Source organism: Anopheles moucheti, chromosome 2 (genome assembly GCF_943734755.1).
Source record: "Anopheles moucheti chromosome 2, idAnoMoucSN_F20_07, whole genome shotgun sequence".
Taxonomy (NCBI): Eukaryota; Metazoa; Arthropoda; class Insecta; order Diptera; family Culicidae; genus Anopheles; species Anopheles moucheti.
The window spans coordinates 39,128,875-39,151,226 of NC_069140.1; the positions used below are offsets into that span (position 1 = coordinate 39,128,875).

General features: G+C 43.0%; 1 protein-coding gene across 1 annotated transcript in view; it reads left to right on the forward strand.

Moving 5' to 3' along the window:
* The window catches only part of LOC128309953 (M-phase inducer phosphatase-like), a 107,957-nt gene that overhangs the window by 10,516 nt on the left and 75,089 nt on the right, over window positions 1-22,352 (forward strand). The window contains exon 2 of the mRNA XM_053046469.1: window positions 12,399-12,594. Coding sequence (XP_052902429.1) covers window positions 12,399-12,594 — 196 coding nt within the window. The remainder of the gene's footprint in view (window positions 1-12,398; window positions 12,595-22,352) is intronic.

The following is a 22,352-nucleotide window of genomic DNA, read 5'->3' on the forward strand; positions in this document are numbered from 1 at the left end:
CCTCGTTGTATATCCCCATCATAGAGTTGTGAGAAGCAATTAAAAGCTGGAACGCTTTTAAGTTGCTGCATACACTCGAATGTTTGCAGAGTGATGCAAGGCCTGACTGTGCTATGAGAAGATGCTGGGGGGCAAGCAGGCAACAACGCTGTGCGAGCCCGAGAAAGATGTCGGCCGTAATAGTAATGCTGAAAGTTATGGTTATTGCATCCTTTGCATAAAGAAGATCGGTTCAGTTTGGTTTTTTTACATTTCATAGCCCATCTTTCCTTTTACCCGAGGGCATCACCCGTGCTTGACTTGCAAGCAAATGTGTACGTAAGTGTGGTCCGTGTGAGAACTTCGCTCGGGCGCTTCGAAGTTCGGGCGCATTAAATTTAATTAGTTGCATATTAATGTGTCTTTTAGTGAAAGGTTGCTATTTTTTGTGCAGGCCGTGATTTTGTCTTTCATCCGTGGTTCCTGTTTCGTATCTTTCGGGTTTTTGTTCTACCATCGGGTCGATGAAGTTATTTTCGTGTAAAGATTTCGCGGAAATAAAATATACTAATTATTACGTCATGCATGCATGTCTTTAGTTTTCAAAATAGAACGATTAAGAAACAAGCTACGATATGATTGAGATATGAACATTTTTTGTCCTTTTTTTATGCAATAGCATAAAGGAACTAATAAATATTTTTGATTATTAATTTACAAATCCCTGTTTTGTTTATAATATTTTGCCTTCCAGCCGTGCTTATCTGTAGCCTACGGTGAGAATTTTGAACTGAAACGGTTTTTCCTCCGTTCGATGCTTGAGATATTTGTTTTATCACAAACGCTGCAGGCACTAGACACTAACATACACCGCAGGACAAATTTCTCGCCCGTACGATTAATATCCCTTCGGGGTGCATTTTTTCCCTTTTTGCGATCATATATCGCTTCGATCGGATACCTTTCGCTTGTTTCCTTTTTTTTTACCCGCGATTGGAAAAAGGTATTTCACTTTACCGCGTCTCGGGGCAAACAGAATTTGCAACGAAACTGCCACTGAGAAAGGGTTCCGCGAAGGCAGGGAGAAAGTGAATGTATGAAAGTAAAGGATGTACCGGTGTGTTGGCCTTACCAAGGGTGTCTGCCGAATATTACTCCCCACAAGATTTTTCTTTCGATGCCATGCCAATTGCTTCAGTGCTGTGGCAAACTTTCGCTGCATCCTTTCACTGATAGCAAATCAAGGGTATGAATAAATTATCGAAGTTCTTTGTGCGCTTTACTACTCTGCCGGCGAGCCCCTTAATTTATTGGCCGTAATTAATCCCTCGGAATATCGATTAGAAGATAGCAATGCTTATTTTCGCAGGGAGAAGCTGTCCAATTCGAGGCAAAGGGTGATGCAAATGCAACGGAACCTTTTTTTCCTCCAGGATATTATTGCACAACACATATGGAAATTGCACACCAAACAAAGGCTTCGGATGAATGGACAAACTGTAAGAAAGTGTTCGGTCTGGCGCAATCACACCGCCGATGAGGGCTGTGCAGGGAGAGACAAATGGTGTGATAAAGCGAAAGAATGGCATCCCACAGGGTGTGACTATGCTAATGGTGGTATGGCGTTTGTGCAGGCAACAATGGAATCAAATTAACCGAAGCAAAGTGCAGTCGGGGCTGGGATAAGAATGGTCTCAAGAAGCAAGGGGATGATTAGATGCGATTAGAAGTTTGGTGCCTGATTTGCGTGTGGAAAATCACGCCTGTAAAGCGCACGGGGGTATGTCAGAATCGGTTTGCTCGTTGGGTTTGTAAAGGAAGTTGCGGAAATTGCTGATCAACACAGCGCGAAGTTCGTGAGATTCGTGTTCTCAAGATTTGCTTGAAGTTGCGTTCCTTACGAAGGTTGAAAAGTCAAAACAGTAGTAATAGTAACGATTGTACAGCTGTCTGGCGCCTGGAACGTGATGATGATATTGGTGGCACTGTTGCTCTGGACAGATGCATCATCCGGTTGCATCAACTGCAAAAAGCCATACACGCACACGGTACCCTCCCAACGTCTAACTGCGCAAAATATTGTGCACCTTCGATCGAGCTTCTTGGATTTGGAATTTCGGAACGACGTCCCTTCCTGAACATCATCCTGCACCGTAGAATGATAGCGTTTGCCGCGCGGATGGGACGATCCTTTCTGTTGCTATTGATGAAGTGAATAGGACATTAATTTCTTGGTTTTTGGTGCCCGGGAACCGGGACGAGGCTTCGCAACGAGAAGTTGTGCGGTCCTCCTTTAGGGGAATCTTGCGGAGGGATGATCATCAGGATCAATGATTTATCAAACGTCAATCGGGGATCCTGTTTCGTGATTGTGTGTGTGTGTGTCTGTTGTGTCTACGCGACTCCTGAGGTGAACGAATTTGAGCTTCAGTTTGGGTTCGTTTACCTGAGAAGGTACAGGTCGCTGAACTAAGGAATAAGGCTCCTAAAGGTAGGGATTTTTACAGGACGGAACGTGAAAGAAGAAAACAAGAAGAAACTGCATCCCAACCAACAAACGCACCCAAGAAGGCAAAAAAAAAACACAAAATCATCCCGAAAGGGAAAGCCAACGGCAATTTGAGGAACCGTTACGGAGCGAATTTTCATTTTTATTAGATCCCAACAGTGAATCGGAACCGAACAGTTTCTTGACCAAGCATTTCTCCAAGCGTACGTCCTACGTGGAGTTCCTTGGGTGTGCAAGCGAGAGCGGAAGAGATTGTTTTGGATTACTTCGTACAATTAGGCTCGTTGTCTTAGCCGATTTGCTTCGAACGATTATGCGCGCTGTCGTAAAGGGAAAAACGGTAACTTCTGAGGACGAGGATTTACTACAGCGGTACAGCGGCCATCAACGTCACCAAGATGATGAGCGTGCGGAATGAGATAACACATAAATTATACAAGTTGCATTCCGGGAGGGTTGAAGATATGGGTGGGCAAACGAGCGTCTGCAGCTGGACGCTGAAAGGATATGTTGCCGCACCAGAGATACTAACGGTGACGCGAAATTTGTCGAGTACTCTCGGCATCACAATGGTCCAACCTAAATTACCTGGGAACTGTCCGCGAAGAGGACTTCAAATGATATGTGCCTCGCTAAGCACCAGTGCCCTTCGTTAAGATGCAAAAACCCTTTTTGGCTCCCTAGAACATGGGCAGCTGGATCGCCACGCTGTTCGCGTGTGATGGGTCTCGCGAGGTTCGCGGGTCCCACGAGAGGTTCTCCTTCCGGCAGATTACCCTTTTTTTTGTAAGACCCGGGAGCTGTGATTTATTTTTATTGCTAATCAAAATAAACCGTAATCTTGAGGAACAATGCCTCGGCCCTGTACCCGGGTAATGGCGCGGGAAAACTGACCGCGGAACTCGCGAGGTCCAAAAAGGGTGATCAACCTCCTCGGCTGGTCAGGGGGAAAAGATTAAGGCTGCGGGACATCAGTGAAAGGTCAGCGTAACGTCGGTGTAAGTCAGTGACCCTTACCGGGTTTTTTCGCCTGGTGAAGTGCTGGACAGGATGGGATGCTAGGATAGGTGGCCCGGCCCTTAGTCCAAACCCCTTGACTGGCCACTTCAATCTAGGGTTTTACGGTAATGTCTGATCAGCAGCATGGACAGTCGATCGTCCGGTGGTAACCGGGCCAAGAAGGGTTAGCCGATGGAACCGCGGTGCCCTCAAGCGTAAAACAAACGAACTTTCTTCCATTGTTTGCCGGCGTCTTGACCGGCGTTATCTTGCCCTTTTCTTCACATTACGCTAAGCCATTCTTCGCTGGTGTGTATTGTTTTTTGTTCCTGCTTTACGATTTATTTACCCGCGAAAGATCGCATGTAATGCATCCGGACAATACGGACAACGTAAGGCTTTAGGGCAAACCGGCCATCTTCCTACGGTGCAGGTACGGTCAGTGCTCGCGGACCGCGAAAATTAATGCATAATTAAACGGCCTGACCCTTTGGGTTGCTGCGGGCATGTTCGGGAGAATATTACTGGTCAGAAAGTGGTCATCGGGTTGCGCATCTGTTGAAGTGCATCCCCGTCCTAGGAAATGTGAACCTACTTGACTCGCGGCAGTATCTGTTGTTGCTGTTTCGATGGTCTATTAGGCGAGGCTTGCGCTCTTGCGCATGGTCAGAGTGTGGCCGTGCATCTAGCGTTGCGGAAAGGTAGCACCGGACTCTCGCCACCATTTTCTATGCTGGACAGGGCGTTAAGTGAATCTGTCATGCGTGAATGGAAGTATATGTATATTTTCGGTTGAATTGGAAAGGATCGCGCAGTGATTGAAATATGAATATGCTGTATATTTTATTTGATTACTGTTGAAAAGGCCCCTCTCTGGTTTTCACACCTCGTCCTTTCCGCGAGCCGAAACGGTTTGTTTCATTGTCTGAAGGTGCAATAAGTCTTCCTTTTTGTTTGATGTGAAGAAAAAGGAAACGTTCCGGGGTTGGAAAAAAACGTGTAATGCGAGTAGCTTACCGTTGGGTTTTTGTGTACGGTTGTACATGTTCATATTGATCCAACATTTCAAACGTTTGCTATCAGATAAGACGTTAGTGGTTCGGGTGCAAACGATTCAAATAACTGCATGCGATGAGCTCAAAAAGTATTTGCCGAGCTTTGTATGGGAATATTGACATTTGGCGATGAAGTTTGATAGTAAATCAAGCAATTCATATATTTTGTTCAAATAATACGTGGTAGCGTACTTGAATAACAATAATGAAATTATTAAAATTTTACATTGTTTTAAGATCAATTGCCAAAATAAAAATATGCTTAATTAGGCCTTGGTGCATCTAAAATTGATTAGGGACTATAATGCCACACTTCCAGAAAGGCATAAATTGCATTTGGAGATACATTCGCAAGATTTCTTTTCAATATTGAGGTATAATATGCTGAACAGCAGGTGCCATGAATGCCGGACGAGATGGGAAATAATGTTTAATTAAATATAGCATAGAGAATGCAACGTGTATTTTTACATTTTGAACTTTGTTCTCTGTGCTGAGAATTCGCACTAATACTAGCCCTACATCTGCCAATAAAATAGTATTCCCTAATAAAAGAGTTAAAGCATGAATCAATGACATCTTCTGTATAACAAACCCAACCAATCTCAGATCTATCGACCATCGGAATCTCAATATGATCCCAATTGACTGGACTATAAATTTCAATTCCTAATTGCATCCTACAGATAGTACTGGAGTCGTATTATCATTGTATCAGTTTAATGTTTAAGCTTAACAGGCAATTTTTATGATTCTATAAAGCTATAAAGTCGGATTGTTTTAACCATTTAATGTAAAATGAAAAGCAAACCTTATCGTAAACCTGTTGTCCTTTGGATATTATAACCCAAATTCGTCGATTGGCATAAAATATGCGGATTGGCGAGATAATTTTTATTTTCTCTGATTCATATTTGTTTCAAACTTACATAGTTAATATATTTTCTACTATTATTAAAATAAAAATGTAACCTTTGAGCCCTTCAGGTGATTTTGTTACGAATCTCAAAAGTCCCAACCAACGAACATGGGTTCATAGCTTTAATATGACTGCAATTGTCGGCTACATACGTGACAGCTATATCCAGTCACGTGTAAGTACTAATACTACCGTGACCTTATTGATCACAAGGTGTAACACTTTACGCACATCGGCAACTATCTTACTTCCTTTTATATCGCCAAATACGCAGATGGGCGGTATGGATCGTGAGTGACATCATTGCCATTTTTCTTTATCAGCACCCGGCTGCTTGGCTGACGCCGGCCGGCGAAAAGATTAGCACAAATTCTAGACTGTTTACCGGCACCGTTTGTAGGTCAATTCTAACGGAAATTCGTCTGCATTGATTGTGGAAACGCGCGAAAGAGTGGAGAGTGGTTTAACGTCGATCACTAGCCATTCGCTCACGGTTCGCTGATAAGCAAGATGTGGCGGTACGATCGCCGGTCCCATTCATAAGCTGTTCATTAACATCCCCCTTCCTTGCGAAGGGTGCAGACAGGGACCCCGGTGGTAAGCAATTGCTTTTGCTTATCAAAAACGATAGATCGTCTGTTGTTGTTGCGGTCGTGTTTTTCTAATCCATGCACCGTAGGCGACCGTTAGCAGAGTGCAACCTTACCGCAAGTACCGCGCTGATAACCTTCGGCAATCGGACATTATTTTTGGCGCGAATTTTTCGCATTACCATTGGCAACCTTCGCCCTGACGATGGTGGTGCAATGGTTTTTCGCAGATTGCAGCCGTATGTACTGCGCGGCTCAGTACAAAAAGGATTGGCTCCCCCCAATACCACGGCGTAGGATTTATGGGTGCAACAATGTTACGGGAGTTGCAATCAGAAGTATAATTATTTACAGAAAAAAAAGAAAGACGCTCAATTTAATGGAATTAAAAACAGCACCCGATTTGCGCTGTGTGTGTGTTTTTGCTGCTGGCAGCAACAATAAAAAAATAAACCAGCACGCCGTTGCGTATGGGAAGGCAACAGTTTAGTTTTGGGATTGAATTTTTTGGATTTACGGTTTGCCAGTTTGCCTGCGAATGTGATTACGATTGGGGGAAAAAAATGTAATATCGTAAAGTAAGATTGTTTATGCACTGTTCAGGCAACAAAGGCAAGCGCCGCTGCCCTTGGTGAGTGACAAGAAGGTGAACAAAAAATGCGCTACCCCTGATGCATTAGATTTCCCGCGTGTACTCAGGGATTCCGTGAACTTCCGTCCTCGAGGAAGGCAATGCAAAGAAGGCAACGTGGATGTCGATCTGTTCCGTTACCCTCCCGGTAGCATTGTGGCGCACCCCTAGCAGTTTTTTTTTTTCAAATTGTTGTGAAGATCGCGCGCTTTGCTAGAGTAATATCTCTTACGCGAGAAATGCTTTGAAATGGTCTTACAGGGGGTGCCAGTGTCGTTTGGGTTTTGGAACGTTTTATCGCAACCCGCCTGCAGTGGTTCTTCCCGCGATTTCTCTGGAAGCAAAACCGCGCTTTAATGCAAAGCCATTTTGTTCCGCCTTGGAGTGGAACATATTCTTAGCGCAGAGCGATTACAAAAAAATGTGTGTGCTTAAAGTAATGATTGATAACATTATCAACGGCATCTAGCGCAGGGAGCTTGCAATGTGGTAGACAAAAAAAAACGTTTATGATACCGAGCCCTGAGCCACGATGCAACAGTCGTCTTGTGCATGCATTATTGAAATTAACGCTAGACCATTCAAAGGAAACGCTGCACAAGCCTCTTCACGTGTGCGTGTTTAGATTTTCCCGCATGACATGAAGGCAGCACCCGGAAGGAAAATTGTTTTGTCACCACCGACTTTTGTGCATAATGAAATCGACTATACGGTGTGGTGTGTTTTTCTGGGATGCGAACGGTTTGCTGAGGGTATCATTTTTTTTCCTTTTAAAGGAATGGATATGTGTGTGATTCTTTTTTCTGAATTTAAAATGTGACTATTTTATGCATGAGAAATGTTGAGCACATTAATGGCGCTGGGTACGAAAGAAACAAAAAAAAAAAAAAAACAGTGGGATCGAAAGGAAAACTTTACAGCAGACCGGTGATAGTTGACAATTTGATGATACCAGTTTCGGAAAGGCGCCAGCTTTTGGGAACCGTTGACAAAAGATTAATCACGGCTTGCCTCACAACTGGGTGGTTTTTTTCTTTGGTGCCTTTCCACAACCAAATGACTGGTGTGGTTGACGGTAAAAGTAGCTCGGTTTCGAAATTCATAATTAAAATAAAAAAACGGAACTATGTTTTGCAAAAAAAATAGAATAAATTCGAGACAAAAAATCCCTCAACGATTGGGGAGGACTTCCACTTTCCGGCTTTGGTGTGCTCGTGCCCGGTTTTTCCTGTTGCTGGGAAAACCTCACAAGCCTCCTCCTTCTTGTGCGATCGTTTGGCCCCCGGGAACGGGATGATGCATAAATTAAGGATTTGAAATTAAAATTATCATACCGTCCTTATATCCTGTTGATGTCGTTCGATCTTGTTTGTTTTAGGAGCGAGGGAAGCAACTTCAAACCTAGGCTGATGGTGAACGGTGAGGACCACAGCTGCTGTGGCAAGTACGTCCAAAGATGTAATGTCGCACACGGAGTTTTGGTAGATTGCGTAATCCTGGGAGATAAAAAAAATGCATCTCGATGAGCGTTGATAAGGGAATAGTCTAAACGTGCCCGCGTACTTGCTGGCCGGCACTGAACCAAACCAACCTTTTCGATTGCCACGGTACACTTCCGTGCTGGGGAAGAGGTTAACTGGTTCTTCAGCTTGTTTGTTTGGACGTGCACTCGGTTCCGAGATGGTCATCGTTTGGGGTTGTAATGCCCCGGTCATTGTTTTTACACGTACCAGCGAAAAGGGACATGCAGGCGCCGTCTGGCGAACAATGCAGTGTCTTATTAGATTTGCCACGGATAATTCAACCGTCCAGTGTTGATGGTCCAGCCGGAGTCGGATCTCGGAACAGCACGCATCTGCCATGAACTAGTTTTGATTAAGCGATCATATTGACCTTTGCCGTGACGTGACATCTTCTGTTTGCTGATGCATTTCTTAAGTATTTCTCCTAGGATGGATACCGCATCGCACCGGACTCGATGGTGAGGACAGTTACGAATGCTTCGCAATGGGTTTCCTCAAACAAAACCCTGGCCCAGTCCAGTTTGACGAGTTTGTACTGTGTGCTGGACGATACGACTAGACGTTGTGATGGGGCTTTTTTTACCCATTTACTGTGATTGATGCTCAAGATGAACGGTAGAAATGAACCAGAAACGGGGTGAATAAAAAAAAATATAACGCTTTTCGATGACTGTACCGCATAACCGTAGCGGTTGTTACTCCGATCCGATCCGGCAAATGGTCGGAAAGGTTTGATGTCGCTATTTCATCTCATTTGTATAGATTAGATAGGACGAAGAATTTTAATTGTACGACAAGATGCCGTTCCCGGAATTTTTCTAACTTTGATAATTTGTTGGAATGTGTTGTTTGAATTGCAGGGCTGACTGTTCTAGCCTGACGTATATTATACCGCTCACCATATTATAAGACATTTTTTCCACGCATCGAAGACTGTTTTGCGTACTACGTGTAACTTTCTCACACTCTACTCTCGATCAATCATATTTGCACAGTGTAATCAGATTTGTTGTCCTTCAAGTATATTTGTTCGCACCGTGTCTGCTTACATTAAAACTTCCAAATTCTAACGTTTTCCGAAATCGTAATGTGGAGACAGAGTTATGCTGTTAGGTCAATATTTGCTTCACGCGGTGCGCGGTTATTGGAGGTTTATGCTAGGGACCCATACCGATCGAGCCGGAAGTGAAATAGATTGTTTGCCGATGTATAACATTCGATGTGCACTACATGGTTATAGGAATAGATAAAGCGATATAGTTCTGTAGCTGTACCAAACATTTCCATTCACACATTTCTGGTGATGTTGCTGTGTTGCGCAACTACGTTCTAACGGTCACTTACACCCGTGATACCCGCTGATCGCACGCAGTAGGACGAGTGATTAAAATCATGGATCCACCCTGTAGACACTTGTCCACACTCATCCGTTGAAGTTGGAGTCGCCGAAGCGTTAAAAAAGCGCTTGCATTCTGTTGCCTTTTTGCTGCTTCGTTTCACGTTGAACCTGCTGCTATAATTGTTCGATGCAGTGAGCAAAACTTTACATAAGAAGGAGGGCTAGAGAAAGGAAGCAATATGCCTAGACACTTGGGCCGGCTAAGGGAACACTTTGTATTTGTCGTCGACGGTGATGAACCGTCGCGTTCTATTGGTTTTTTTCTGTAATGCAACAGATCTCCACCGTTTGCTGTACTGCGCTCAAAACATAATGTTGTGTTACTGTCCCGGTGTACGTTTGTGGCTAACTATCTCTTCCTAGCCTTTTCCCTGCCCCAACATTGTTCCGAGCCGAACTCCGGAGGGGAGAAAATGGAAATAGCCTTTACCGGAATTGTGCACGGAAGTGTGAAGAAGTGTGCCCGCCCGTCCAAGGAAAACGAAACGAACCTGATCGTACCCCGGGGCAAGGCACCGCCCGACATAACAGGTGCAACGGTCGCTACGAACATTTTCAACGGTTTTTCTTGACCACTTTCGACGGTTAGCAGGGCGGAAGGTTTGATTTGTTTCGAGAGCGAGGATGTTTTACCGAGCGTTTGATTGTTGCTTTCTTTCTTTCGTTCAAGGAATCAAATCACTCCGTTTGCCGGATATGTGATTCGAAGCTATGTTGGTAATGTTGACCCGTGGCTCACCACTGCGCAGTTCCTGTCGGCCTTAGACACGGCGGACACGTAAACCCCAACCGACGTAATGTGTGCCTGCCTGCAAAAGGCGGTTCGTGCGCGATTGCACACACGAACCACGAATGTTATTTGCACGGTTCAAAGGACACCCACAGACAATGGACGTACTTTTTGTTGGTGTGTTCTTCTAACCTAAAGATCGAAAGGAAAGAGGCTTGTCTGCGGGAGATGGCCGTTCTTAGACGACAGGCATTGTCTGTACGGTGACGATGGGGGGGAAGCACTGTATAATTCTAGCGTTGCGCACGTGTTCAAACATGATCGGCAGCAGTTTCACCGGAAGCTACGTTCAAATTCTTATGGAAATATGGTGCACACGAATGAGAGGGCGAGGCTCTTTTGGGTCGAGTTAAGAAATATTCGGTGCCTGTTTTTATGACACGTGTAGCTTGTGCCTACGCTTATTGCTTTGAGAAGAGGGAATGCGATCACAAATTGCGTTTGTTTTTTGCAGCGATCTTGGAAACGTATTAATTTGTTTAGCTTCCAATTGTTGTTCGGTAAGACTATCTGGTAGGATTTCTTCTTCTGTCCGTAGTTATAAAGCTTTCCGAACTATGATACGTTCCGTCAAGTGTGCTGAAGTGAGTAGTGCTGCTTTATTGTAGTTCGAATTTCGCAACTTCAACGAAGCACGTGTTGGACAAATGATGAACATATGTCTAGGTCGTCCTTTGGTTGTCTTTCATTCCGTCATGCGTTTTAGCTTGAATCCGTCCCAAAATGGGCTTTTCTGTACAGCTTTACACAATTTTAATGTGCTCGGGTTAGAGGAATGGTAAACATCGAAGCGAGTGTCTTTTGGCATGCTTTAATTGTATGCAGGACTGTGTCTTAGAATATAATATATTCTGCTTCCTTCTTCTGTGTACTTCCTCAGGGTTGGCCCTTAGGTAAATGTTGGGTCGGTTGAATTTATACTCACAAAAAGAGCACACCGAAAGTGATGGTAACGAGATGTATTCTTACAGCTTAAGATGCGTTTTCTTCCGTTTCCTGTCGCTTTCGGTACGCCGACAGAGGCCCATCATCCTACAATGTAGACGGAAGTTTGCAAGCTTCGATGTATATGTGTGTGTTTGTTTAATCGGAAGTAGACACTTTTCGGATAGAGATCACCGATTTGCCTCATCGCAGTGTTCACTTTGCGAAAGACCCTTACATCCTGTTCCGTACTAAATAACCTCAAACATGAAACCTCAGTTAAAGAACGGGTAAATTTCTTAGATGTTGCTTTTATTGGACAAAAAGGAACACAGTAAATAAAGTACAACTCATTGCTATAAGGGGTTGGTTTTAAATTCAGTTTTCAATTTCCTGTGGTTTCTCTGGTCAAACCTGACCATAATATTGAAATTGGAATTATTTTTTGAGGCAAACGGGAAACGTAAATGAATCCATCAAAAAGAAGCGTTCGTGAACATTCTGATGTATATTTTTGTTTTCTTTTCTCAATGCCAGGTGTAATTTGTTTATTTTTTTCAATGCTTTTTGCTTTATTGCTTATTTCGTGATTGTTTGCCCTATTACGATATTTTATTATTTATTTTCACTCATTGCACTACACTTATTTAAGGCTGAATGAGTTAATATAAAAATGAAGAATTTTCAACAAATCATAGTAAACTCAAACCTGGAAATTGTGATCCATAACTAAGCCTCATGGAATCAAACCGTTCGATTCATAACATTAATTTTGAGGCATTGGAACTGTAGGTCTAGATAAGGCTCAGCAGCTGAAAAAGTATGAAAGAATTTTTTTGTGTTTGACAGTGCGTTATCAAGACATTTATGATTGATGTGGATAAGATTCATGGAGTTAATCTCACTGTGTATATCGTACCTAAATTTTTGAAATAAGTCTTTTCTCCTTACTTCTTAACCGTACATATCATATAGCAAACATATCTACAATTATTTAGACAAAAAAAATCCTTCAACAAAATCAACTACAAATAATTCCCTAATAATTTCCAAAAATGCCTCTTGACTTTCCATTCGCAGAAGGCAAATTTCAGCGAGTACCAGGCGAAGAAAATAACGTGACGCCGTCTGCAAAATGTGCTTCCCGCCTAGAGCAGCTTCCGAATGGTGACGACCGTTATCAAAATCATGCCAATGTCGGCGGCAACACCAAAGACGACGAAGGCTCCAACCAGTGGCTACAGCAGCATGAAGACGGTGAACCATTGGACCACAGGTAGGTGACAAGCGGTACCCGTATTGCACAAAACTGCACTCGTTTGGCAAAGGATTTATGCTACATATTTAACAGCTTCTCTCTGTGCTGTGCAATTCTTGAACCGTAGCAATTATCTGTGGCGCCACTAAACCCTCCAGCCCATGAGACAGGTTACGCTTTGTGTAGTTTTCCGATACCTCGTTAATGCTGTGTGTTATCATTATATGTAGGACAAAAAAATCAGGACTTGCTCACAATGAGTGTGACACTGAAAACAATGTTTAACTGGAAGTCATTTTTCACATTTTATTTTTATGCCTGCTGAGACAGGATTGTAGCGTGAAACAAGTGCATGTCGATCGTCCCATAGCACTAGAGCCCTCAGATCGGGGACACAAAAGGACGAACAGGCTGGTAACGCTATGCGCATCGATGGGAAAGCAATTGTTTGTCGGTTGCAACGAGCAGAAAAAAAAAACACAACATGACATCCTTTACGGGGTCTCCTCTTTGTACATGGCGATACACAACACGATCAGTGGCGTTGCGTTGGCGTAAGGATAGGCTATTTGCTGGGAAAGTGGATTGTTGCTTTTTTTTTGCAAAGTTTTTCCTGCTTGGCGCTATCCTTCGTTAAATGGACAGGTCGATATTTGGTTCGTCTGCGTTTTCTGTTAGCGTTCTACACTTTCTTTCTTCCCAGGCACGATCATTTATCATGTTTATCGATGGGTTTGGCAATAGAACCCTGGCGCGTTTCGCAAGGGTATTTTCCGTTGCACTTGTCGGGGCTTTTTAAAAATGGATCCGATACGGTTCCGTTTTGCTTTTTGCCCCGGCGTGCGATTGACCTGCCAGCGAATGTTGAAAATAGTAATTAAAACGTGATTTCTGCACATTAAATGGACGTTCTTTGTCGGAGTGCAACTTTTGCGGAGTGGCTGCCTTGCCTGTACGTACAGTGTAACATTCATGCATTGTTTTGAGCATACAGTGGCAAGGATGGAAAAGGATCATTACCACCGGTTACCGAGAAGCCACAGTGCCTGGTATCTGATCGTACCATTTAAAGTTCTTTTCGGCAAATGCACTTAAAGGAAAATGATGCAATTACCTGTAAGTGTGTATCGTTGCAGGTGAAAGATTTGGCAGAATCATGCCAGGAAATTGTGTGCAAGCTTCAGAAATGTAGCAGCCAGTAGCCGGTGTAATGTACAAGTTTTACCACGTTACCATAGCTAATGGAGGTTTAATTTCCTTTCTTCGGAAAAAAAATCTACAAAGATTTCAAATCATACACTTCAACCAACACACATCGGTCACGCATTTCCAGCAAATGGCAAAGATCGATCAGCAGTGCAATCATGCCGTGCCGCTCAGATCTGAGACCTTTTCGGGGACGATTCCCTTTAAACTTTCCCGCTGAAGCTCATCACAGAAACGTCCAGAAACGGCACCCCATGCCAGGCCATCGGAAATATTAACGATGGTACGTGATTTGCAAAAAAATGAAAAACTGCTCAAAAAAGTTGAAGTATCCTGTCACGATCCCTTACGGAGCATTTTGACGGAATGGAATAGTTTTTCGACTTTGCGAGGCCGAACTTTTTATCATCTGAAGTGTAGACAATTATCGGTGAAATTGCGTTTTTTTATATGAAAAAACCAAACTTTTTTTTCCACGCAAGGTGTAAGATTAGTCCCCGAACGGAGGTGTTTTACAGCACTCTACGCTAAGGTGTAAACTGCACTGTGAAATGCAATCGCGCCTTCGCGCATTGTTCAAGGATCTTAGGTGGGCGAGCAAAAGGATACAATTTTTCACACTGTTGCACTGGCCTTTTTTGGTATGCTTGCATAATTTACGCACAGCAGTGATTCGATAAGTTTTTATGACCATGTGATGTATTGTACCGTGTCGTAAAAATATGTGCCGACATACTGGACGAATACCTACGCCTTTGGACAATGTAGCTTTCGGTTGCCTGGAGGACGCGCACCATGCAAAAGGTTTCGCACTGTGCATTGGGATCTCTCCACGGGATGAGCGCCACGCCATAAATAACACGTTGAGCCCAGAATTCGGACGTGTTTTACGATACCTCATATAGATAGAATACGTAGGAGCATTCCTGGAATGGTTGGTTTCTATGTGGAGTGTGTGAGGTCTCAGCGTACTTTGAATTCCTTAATTAAATTGAAACTTGTCATGTTTTGAAATGTTATTTTATATTAAATCTTATACTGAGGAAATAGACTTCTTTCTATGTTTATGTCCGACTTTATTTATAAAATTATAGTACAAATGTAAGTAACAATTTTAAGGAATTTTAAGCAATTAATGAACATCACTATGACTCTTCATCTTCCAAAGTTCCTTTCCATATTTTTATGTTATCTATTTGCTCTACATGCATCATCTATAGCAATGTAGCAACCAGAATGAAGGCTGTTGTTCACAGGCGTTTAATGGCATCGTTAATGTTGAAGGTCACCGCCTAATGAAATAACAAAGCGTTACTTTTGTCCGTAAAACCGTAAAAGGCATAAAGTGTGTGTTTGTTAGGCCGCAGGCAAAAACTTTGCACTCCCGTTGCAGTTACAGCCAACGAACAGGTTAAAAAGACTGCAGTTTTCATAATGACCTTCTGTAATTGGTAAGAAAAACAATTTATTTGCTTTCCTTGCTACCTCGTTTTTATGGCGCAAAGGTTTTCAATTTGAATGTTGTGACATTGATTGGTGCTGTTGGTCAATATAAGTTGCACAATAAAAATTAATACTGCTTAACGGAATAATATATTTAAACCATTTCCATTAATCGAGCTCGTTGCGATAATTATGCAACTGTTAGGAGATGTGCTGAAATTTGATACGCTTCCATGAAGTACCTGGCAGACAGCAATCACAGGATATGCTGGTGGTCTAGATCGTTGAAGCGATGAACCTGCTGGTATGTAACAGAAAACCGAGCGGAAAACGTTAGAAATTTGATCTTGCTCACTGTCAAAATGGATTTGCATGATTGCATGACGGTTCGCTGTCAACTTGAAAAATCCATCAAAAATCGTTCGTTTTTGTGTGGTTTTTTTTTGTAGTTACTTAGTCGAGGAACTAAAATGTTAATCGCATGGTAGAAAATAAGCATTTTTAATCATACGCTTGATAAACAAAAACTAGAAGATGTATGGAAAGTTTAAGCATATTTTAAAAATATAATGTCATTTGGCTACATTTTAATTTCTGTGCAATACAGCAGTAAATTAAGTCAATCTTTCTGTACCGATTCAGGGATAGAACTTTCTTTGAAAAATTATTTTTTAAATATCCCTTTTCTTCACGTTGGGTCTGTTGTTTATAGTGGCGCTAATGAGGCAGCTGCCTGAAGCGTAAATATTGGTTTTTTCCAGTTCCCACCGAACACAGTCGAGCGCCAGATTTGCTTTTATTATATGGAGAAATATTTGTTGTGCCGTATGGCAAGCGGCAACTCCTCCACCGTGTTCTGTACAGGGAAAAGGATCCTAACAGGTAATCGGATACAAAATTGTCTGTCCATATGGTGTGGGTTCTTTCTTCTCCCTGTGATTAGCCGTTTCCCCAGACGCGATCGATTAATTGGGTGTTAGATTTATGGATCCTAATGACCACCCACCCAAAGGATGGAGTAATCGGAGACGTTTGTACCGCAGCAGGATCGCCATTGATGAAAAGGGTGTTCATTTGCATTTTTTTATAGATTTAGAAAACGGCAACGATATACGTTTTTGTAAAGGTCACCTTTCTCTCTTCGTCGACGTCTCTTTCTCTGAAGACAAGTTGTGGAATCGAATTGTTTTCATAAGTTTAAGATGAAGTGTTTATGTTTTGCTATGCCTCAATGGAAAGCGAAGATTGTTCCGTTTACCACGGGGGTGGTGTGTATTTTTCTATTCGAAAGTACTCTTCATTTCGGTCCCCATGGCGAAAATGGAAGGAAGTATGATTAAGTGTCCACTCGAGCGAGCTCAACGATCGCCAACGATGGTAGAAGAGTGTACGTTGATGAGCGTTTCCTCTGTGAGCGTTTTGGAATTGTTTATGTGTGTGACCCTTCAAGTGTTCAAGTTTCTGTGACCGTTTAAGAAGGTAGGGGTGGGTTGTAGAACCAGGAGGGTCAGTCGTTAAAGGAATAGAACAGCATCTATCTGAAAGACTTCGTATATCCGCGTGAGGTATTATTGTAGCTTATAAGTAGCTTATGTTTTGGCGCGTGAACGTGGCGTCTGTTTTTTTACATGACACACAGAACTTCTCTTCAAACTACAATAATGTCAAAGTTAATTTAGTCAATTGTGCGTATATCTTCCTTAATTTTAGCTCTATTACCTCAAGAGGTTTATTACCTCGCGAAATCTGGTGTTTATTTACTCCATTAAAATTTCATTGGGCGATTTAATCTGTGTTGCATGCAGGCTCTGGTTGGGATTTAATACCATTCCGTCCATGTGAAAACCGACTGCGCTATTCACTGAGCCACCGGATCCACCCCATATGGACTCGCTAAGACTTAAGTTTTCCTCGCAGCCGATTAATTAATCGTTACACAGTCTTTAGATACGGTTAATTTGCATAAAATCAGAATGTTATTGGATCTAAAACCTTGTTCATAGCTTTCAGATTGAACTATTGTGCAATATTTACCTGCGAATTGTTATAAAACCTTTTTTACTTGTGCAGTCCAATAGGATTCTTCTTGGACCTTGAAGTGGCCGTTAGTATAGTCGATCCCACATCACCACAGTCAGAGGCGAACAGGAAAAAGGATATCGGTTCATCTAGTTTTTTTCACTTTCCGCCGGATTCTGGTTAGAAGTGCGGTTCGATACCGCTATTTTCACCTTGCTTATAGGATTTCTTGTCTACCCATGGTATCCTGACGGTGCAAAGTGCGGATACATACGCATATAAGGATTCTCCATTCCTGCCATGGTCGGACCTTTTCCCACCTAGAAAGGTGTACCTGTTGCTCACTAGAAAACATGCCGGGAATACTTATACCATTGTGTTTTTTTTCCCTTTATGCTCGGCAAATTCTGTCTACCTTACCCATTCATACCTTAACCTGTGGTCCTGCTGGATAGGGCAGTAGTAGGTTTGTGTGTGAAACGGTACGGCTCATGATGAGGCTACCTGTTCTTCCTGTGTTTTGTTGTTGTTCCTGCTTCGTCCTGCTGACAAGTGTGCGTTCCAGCCCGTGCGCCAATACATACGATCCTTTCGGGGGTGTTGATGATCGCAAACGGTTGGCCGCTGGTACGTGCGAGACTGCAACGATTGTCGGCGTTTTGTGTGGAAAACCACCTTTTTCCAGCATATTCCGCTCAGTCTCGCAACCTGCCGCCCAGTGACTAACAGGATTATCACAGGTATACGTTAGTTGTTGGGCTATCTCTTTTCTTCGCTGCAATTTGCTATTCCGGCCTCTGCACTGTGTCCCTGTCCTGCCACAGATGTAACCTTCTGCAGCAGCAGCAGCAGCAGCAGCAGCAGCATATCACAGCCACAATAGTATGATGGAATCGGTGCTGGACACGAGTCAATCGTTCTGGATGACGGTTGGGCGACCGAGCCGTGAGAACGTGCGCTGACTGCAGCAAAAGTGTGCGTTTTTATGATTTGTTGTTGTTGGTTTGCTTTCTCAGTTTTTTCGTGTATATTCTTCTCCATTCGCATTTTGCCCTAATCGCCAGCCTTCACTTTTTCCTAACGAGAATATCTTCGTTTGTTTATGCCGAACGGTTTTTTTTCCGTTTTTATGTTATCCTTTTTGCCGCTTTTTTGTCTTTGGAGAGCGAACCGTGGGAGTAGTGTGACCGATGGAAGAGATGGAATTACACACAACGACCCGGTGGTGGTGATGTATTGGTATGGACATTGTTGGCGCGCTTTTTTAATATTCTGGCGCGCAAAACGGCGTCAGGTGGATTTTGTTCGTGCTGGAAATCTGTTAGGAAAATGTTTACACACCATGAATTATAGTTGGAACGTGCGGGTTGGAATGCGTTCCTTTGTGTAGGGAAATGTTCTTTGTAGTCCTTAATGTAGTCCATCACATCCTTAATCTCATTTCATGGTTTTGCATCATTTGTGACCTAATTCGTTAAGGGGTTTTCTACACTTGCATGAAGATCGTAGTAAAGAGAATCTTAAAGTCGATTAAACTCAAAAAGTTGTCATTTGCATAGTTTTATGAAACATTTAAGGGTTTTAAATATTTGAAAATGAAGTAAAAACAATTGCAATTTCAGTGCGAGTGCAATGAGATATATTTCTTCCTTATGGCCATCCAACAACCCCGATGGTACCGTGCAGGTCACTTATCCCATCTATTAGATTTCGACTTCAATTAATGATATAATGGCATTAGTGTTTACTCGTCCGTCACACTGTCGTGGCTGCAGGCACAGAGCCTACTTCAGGGTTAATTGACAATCAGCTCCCGGTAAATCTTCTATCATCTCGGACTTGGATGAAAGCATCAACCACCCCTACAAGCTAGCACTCGCATCCATAAAAGAAAACGAATTTCCCAATTCTAATTTCTCGTATGCAAATTTTTAGAACTGTCCTTTTGGCAATGCGTTTTTTTCCATTCTGCGTCGGTCGCTTGTAACCAATTGTGTCGGTGGAATTAAAAACCGGCTCAGGTGTTTCTTTCCTGAAACTTCAGGGCCTGCGGACTCGTTTTCATTTCCCGAAGGCAAGAATGGAAAATGGCGAAGCAAAAAGGTAAAGCTTATCAGTGGCTCTGAGAAGCGCAGCTTATCGCGTAGGAAAATAAACAACCTTAATGTTTCGTCTTTGAGATTCTACCGACAAATCATGGCAGCAAGCAGCTATTTGCATTTTTTGAAACATTCAAACCCAACGTCCTGCATTGATTTGGAAGCTGATTAGATGCTCAACCGAACGGTGGAAGGATAAGCACTGGGTTGATGCCGAACCCCTAGAACCGAAGGGCTGATAAAGGCCCGCTCGAAAGAAGCATTGCAAAACGTGTACCCCCTGCCGTGCGGAGGGCTTTAATCCTTCCGCAAAAGAATGGAGAATGCTGGAAAAGACACATTTTCCTTTTCTTTTGCTTCTGCACCTATTTGTAGAGAAAATCTATTGATCGTCGGAGCTTACTTATGGTGGACTTCGGTCAATTTCGTTGTACAAGCGAATGCCATGACAATTGGTAACTGCTCATGCTGGCGGTGTGGTCCTACGTGCTGCATGAAACTGGCCAGATTTGCTCAGCGGATTGCATGCTTACGGGGGTTTTGCAGGGGTTTTTTCGTTTTGTTTTATTCCGTTGTCTCCAGACACAATTTTTTCCTTCCTGGACGGTGGATCCTTACTTTCGGTGGAACGTGATCGTATTATGGCTACGTGATACCGGTACGGTTCCATCGTTGTGTTGTTAAATTTAGCAAATGGTTCAAGAAATGCGCATTTGTAAGGACATCAATTGTAAAACAGGTCGTTCAGGTGTGGATCACGTTTTATGAAAGAGCAATTGTTTTTTTTTTGGGACGGGTCATGAATTATTTATATAAGTAATTTATTGAATGATGGTGTAATTCATGGAATTATTACATAAGGAACATAAAAAAGTTCGCATATACAGTTTCTTCTTATATGGTTAATTGTAGGAGGGAATGAGTAACACGGTTGTTCTTTCCAAAAACGATATTACTTTTATGTTTTGGTACTTACACTATTACACATCACTTACATTATCGACTGCTTTTAAACGCAAATTATCGTTGCTGTGTGTTGTCATGTTGAGGAACTTAATACATCCCTGCATGCAAGTTCCGTTACGTATCGTTCGTTTATTACTGCGCCATATAATCAACAGGCTCCATCGGGTCGTCCGTGGCGCGGCAATTATTGGAGCCAAAAAGGTAATTTTGGAGCAGCAACTCGAGGCTGTAAATGTATTGCTTCCTTGGTTTTCATTAAAAAAAAATCACAACAACCGATCCTCCGTCCATGTTTGCTCTTTTTTTTCGGGAGCTTGATCATGGTCGTCGTTTTGAAGAAAATAAACTCTCTCTCCACAACGGGCAAGGCACGCATGTATGTCATTTTGTCGAAAACGGTAGGTAATTAAATCAGCACCGCCGATAATTGTAAACTTTGTAAACCGGTTTTTATTTTTCCCGTTCTCGTACGGAAATGTTCGAAAGGATCATGGGAAAAAACGAAATACTTGGAGCGCAAAATGGGCCCGAACTGACCATCGTCCCAGGCAAAACCAGGCTGTTGTCCCGGGCCTGGGTTTGGACTGGTTCGATTGGAGTGCTGTACAAATATTGGCCCGAAGGGTTACTGCCTGCACACATCGTTGAACTGGACAAACGGGATTTTTTGTTGCAGTTAGTACGCTGTATACCAGTGCTACATGGACATTCGCTTAAACTGTGACACACTATACATTGGCGTGTAATTTATATCGCTTTTAAAGGTTGCAACATCTAATCTTACGCAGGCAACGGCCAAGCGGAACACAACAATGTTACCGAAGGCATAAAGTGAAATGTTTTCGTTTGAAAGTCATATGTTTCCAGAAGGCGACTCGTAAGAGAAAAAGACCTCACGAACAGGAAGATAACCGTCATCAAGCAAGTGCATCGGGACGGTTCTCCGAATTGAGGCTGCGTTCCTTTTCCCAACAACCCGAACAAATCCTCAAAAAATTGGAACAAGTGTTTCGCATCAGCGGTAGCACACACTCCCACAATGGGAAGATTCTTCCTTTTAACTTTTTTTTTGCGACTGTCGTCATCCTCTCGGATACCGAAACCCTGCACAAGTTGCATGTGTTTTCGATCATATGATTATTTATTGTTCCGCCTATCCCTTGACCTTCTTTTGCGTGGCAGCCCCGTCTAACCGCGTTAGGCGAAGGTTTTTGTGCGATCGATGAACGATTTGCTTAAGGGATGAAAAGACCAAAACACGAACAACTGCTCTAAAGAGGCCGCAAAGGCAAAGGTCCCTTTTGGCAGTGTGCTCAGACAAATCCTTCCTTTATCTTACAACGGGGGTCTGTGCTACTCACACTCAGTTTGCGGAAACTATTTGGGTGTGGGTGCCGCTACAAAAAAAGGGATTCCTTTTAAAGTTTAAAAAACCTCAAAACGTTTCGGTATGTCATCATGTCCGCTTGCGTGTCTTGCATCCCGCAATATCCTTTTGGGCTGCGGACTCTCTCCGCTTTCTTCGATTATTGTTCCCGTCTGCCTACCAAGACACCCAATTCTTCAAGGGCTTTTGCGCCCACCTACACGCCTGCCAAACGCGCATGCACCAGTTAGTGGTCCTGGAGCGGATTCGGTGCCGTTGTCTACCGTATGATCGGGTTCCTGTTTGTTGTTGTTTTTGCTTTCTCGTTGCTTCAAGTGCAGCATCGCATTTTGCGATCTATTCCGGGGAATTTCGTACCCAGTGATGTGGGCTGCTTTTCCGCCGTTTCATGCTTAGCTTAGAGTCAACCGGCGGATGGGTTTGATATACACTTTTTGCCTTATGTTTTCGCTGGTAACTTCGGCTGGATTACACTGGTTGTGGCCGGTTGGGTGTTTTTTTTTGCGTTGGTAAATCATTCGAAAATCGTCATGCGATGTTGCATATGGATTACATATGTTTGCCATTTGGTATGGCGCGATGTGAGAACGAGAGCGTCGGCGAGAATGTGCTGGACAGAAAGATGACACCCGTACACCGCTCGGTATGGGATCATA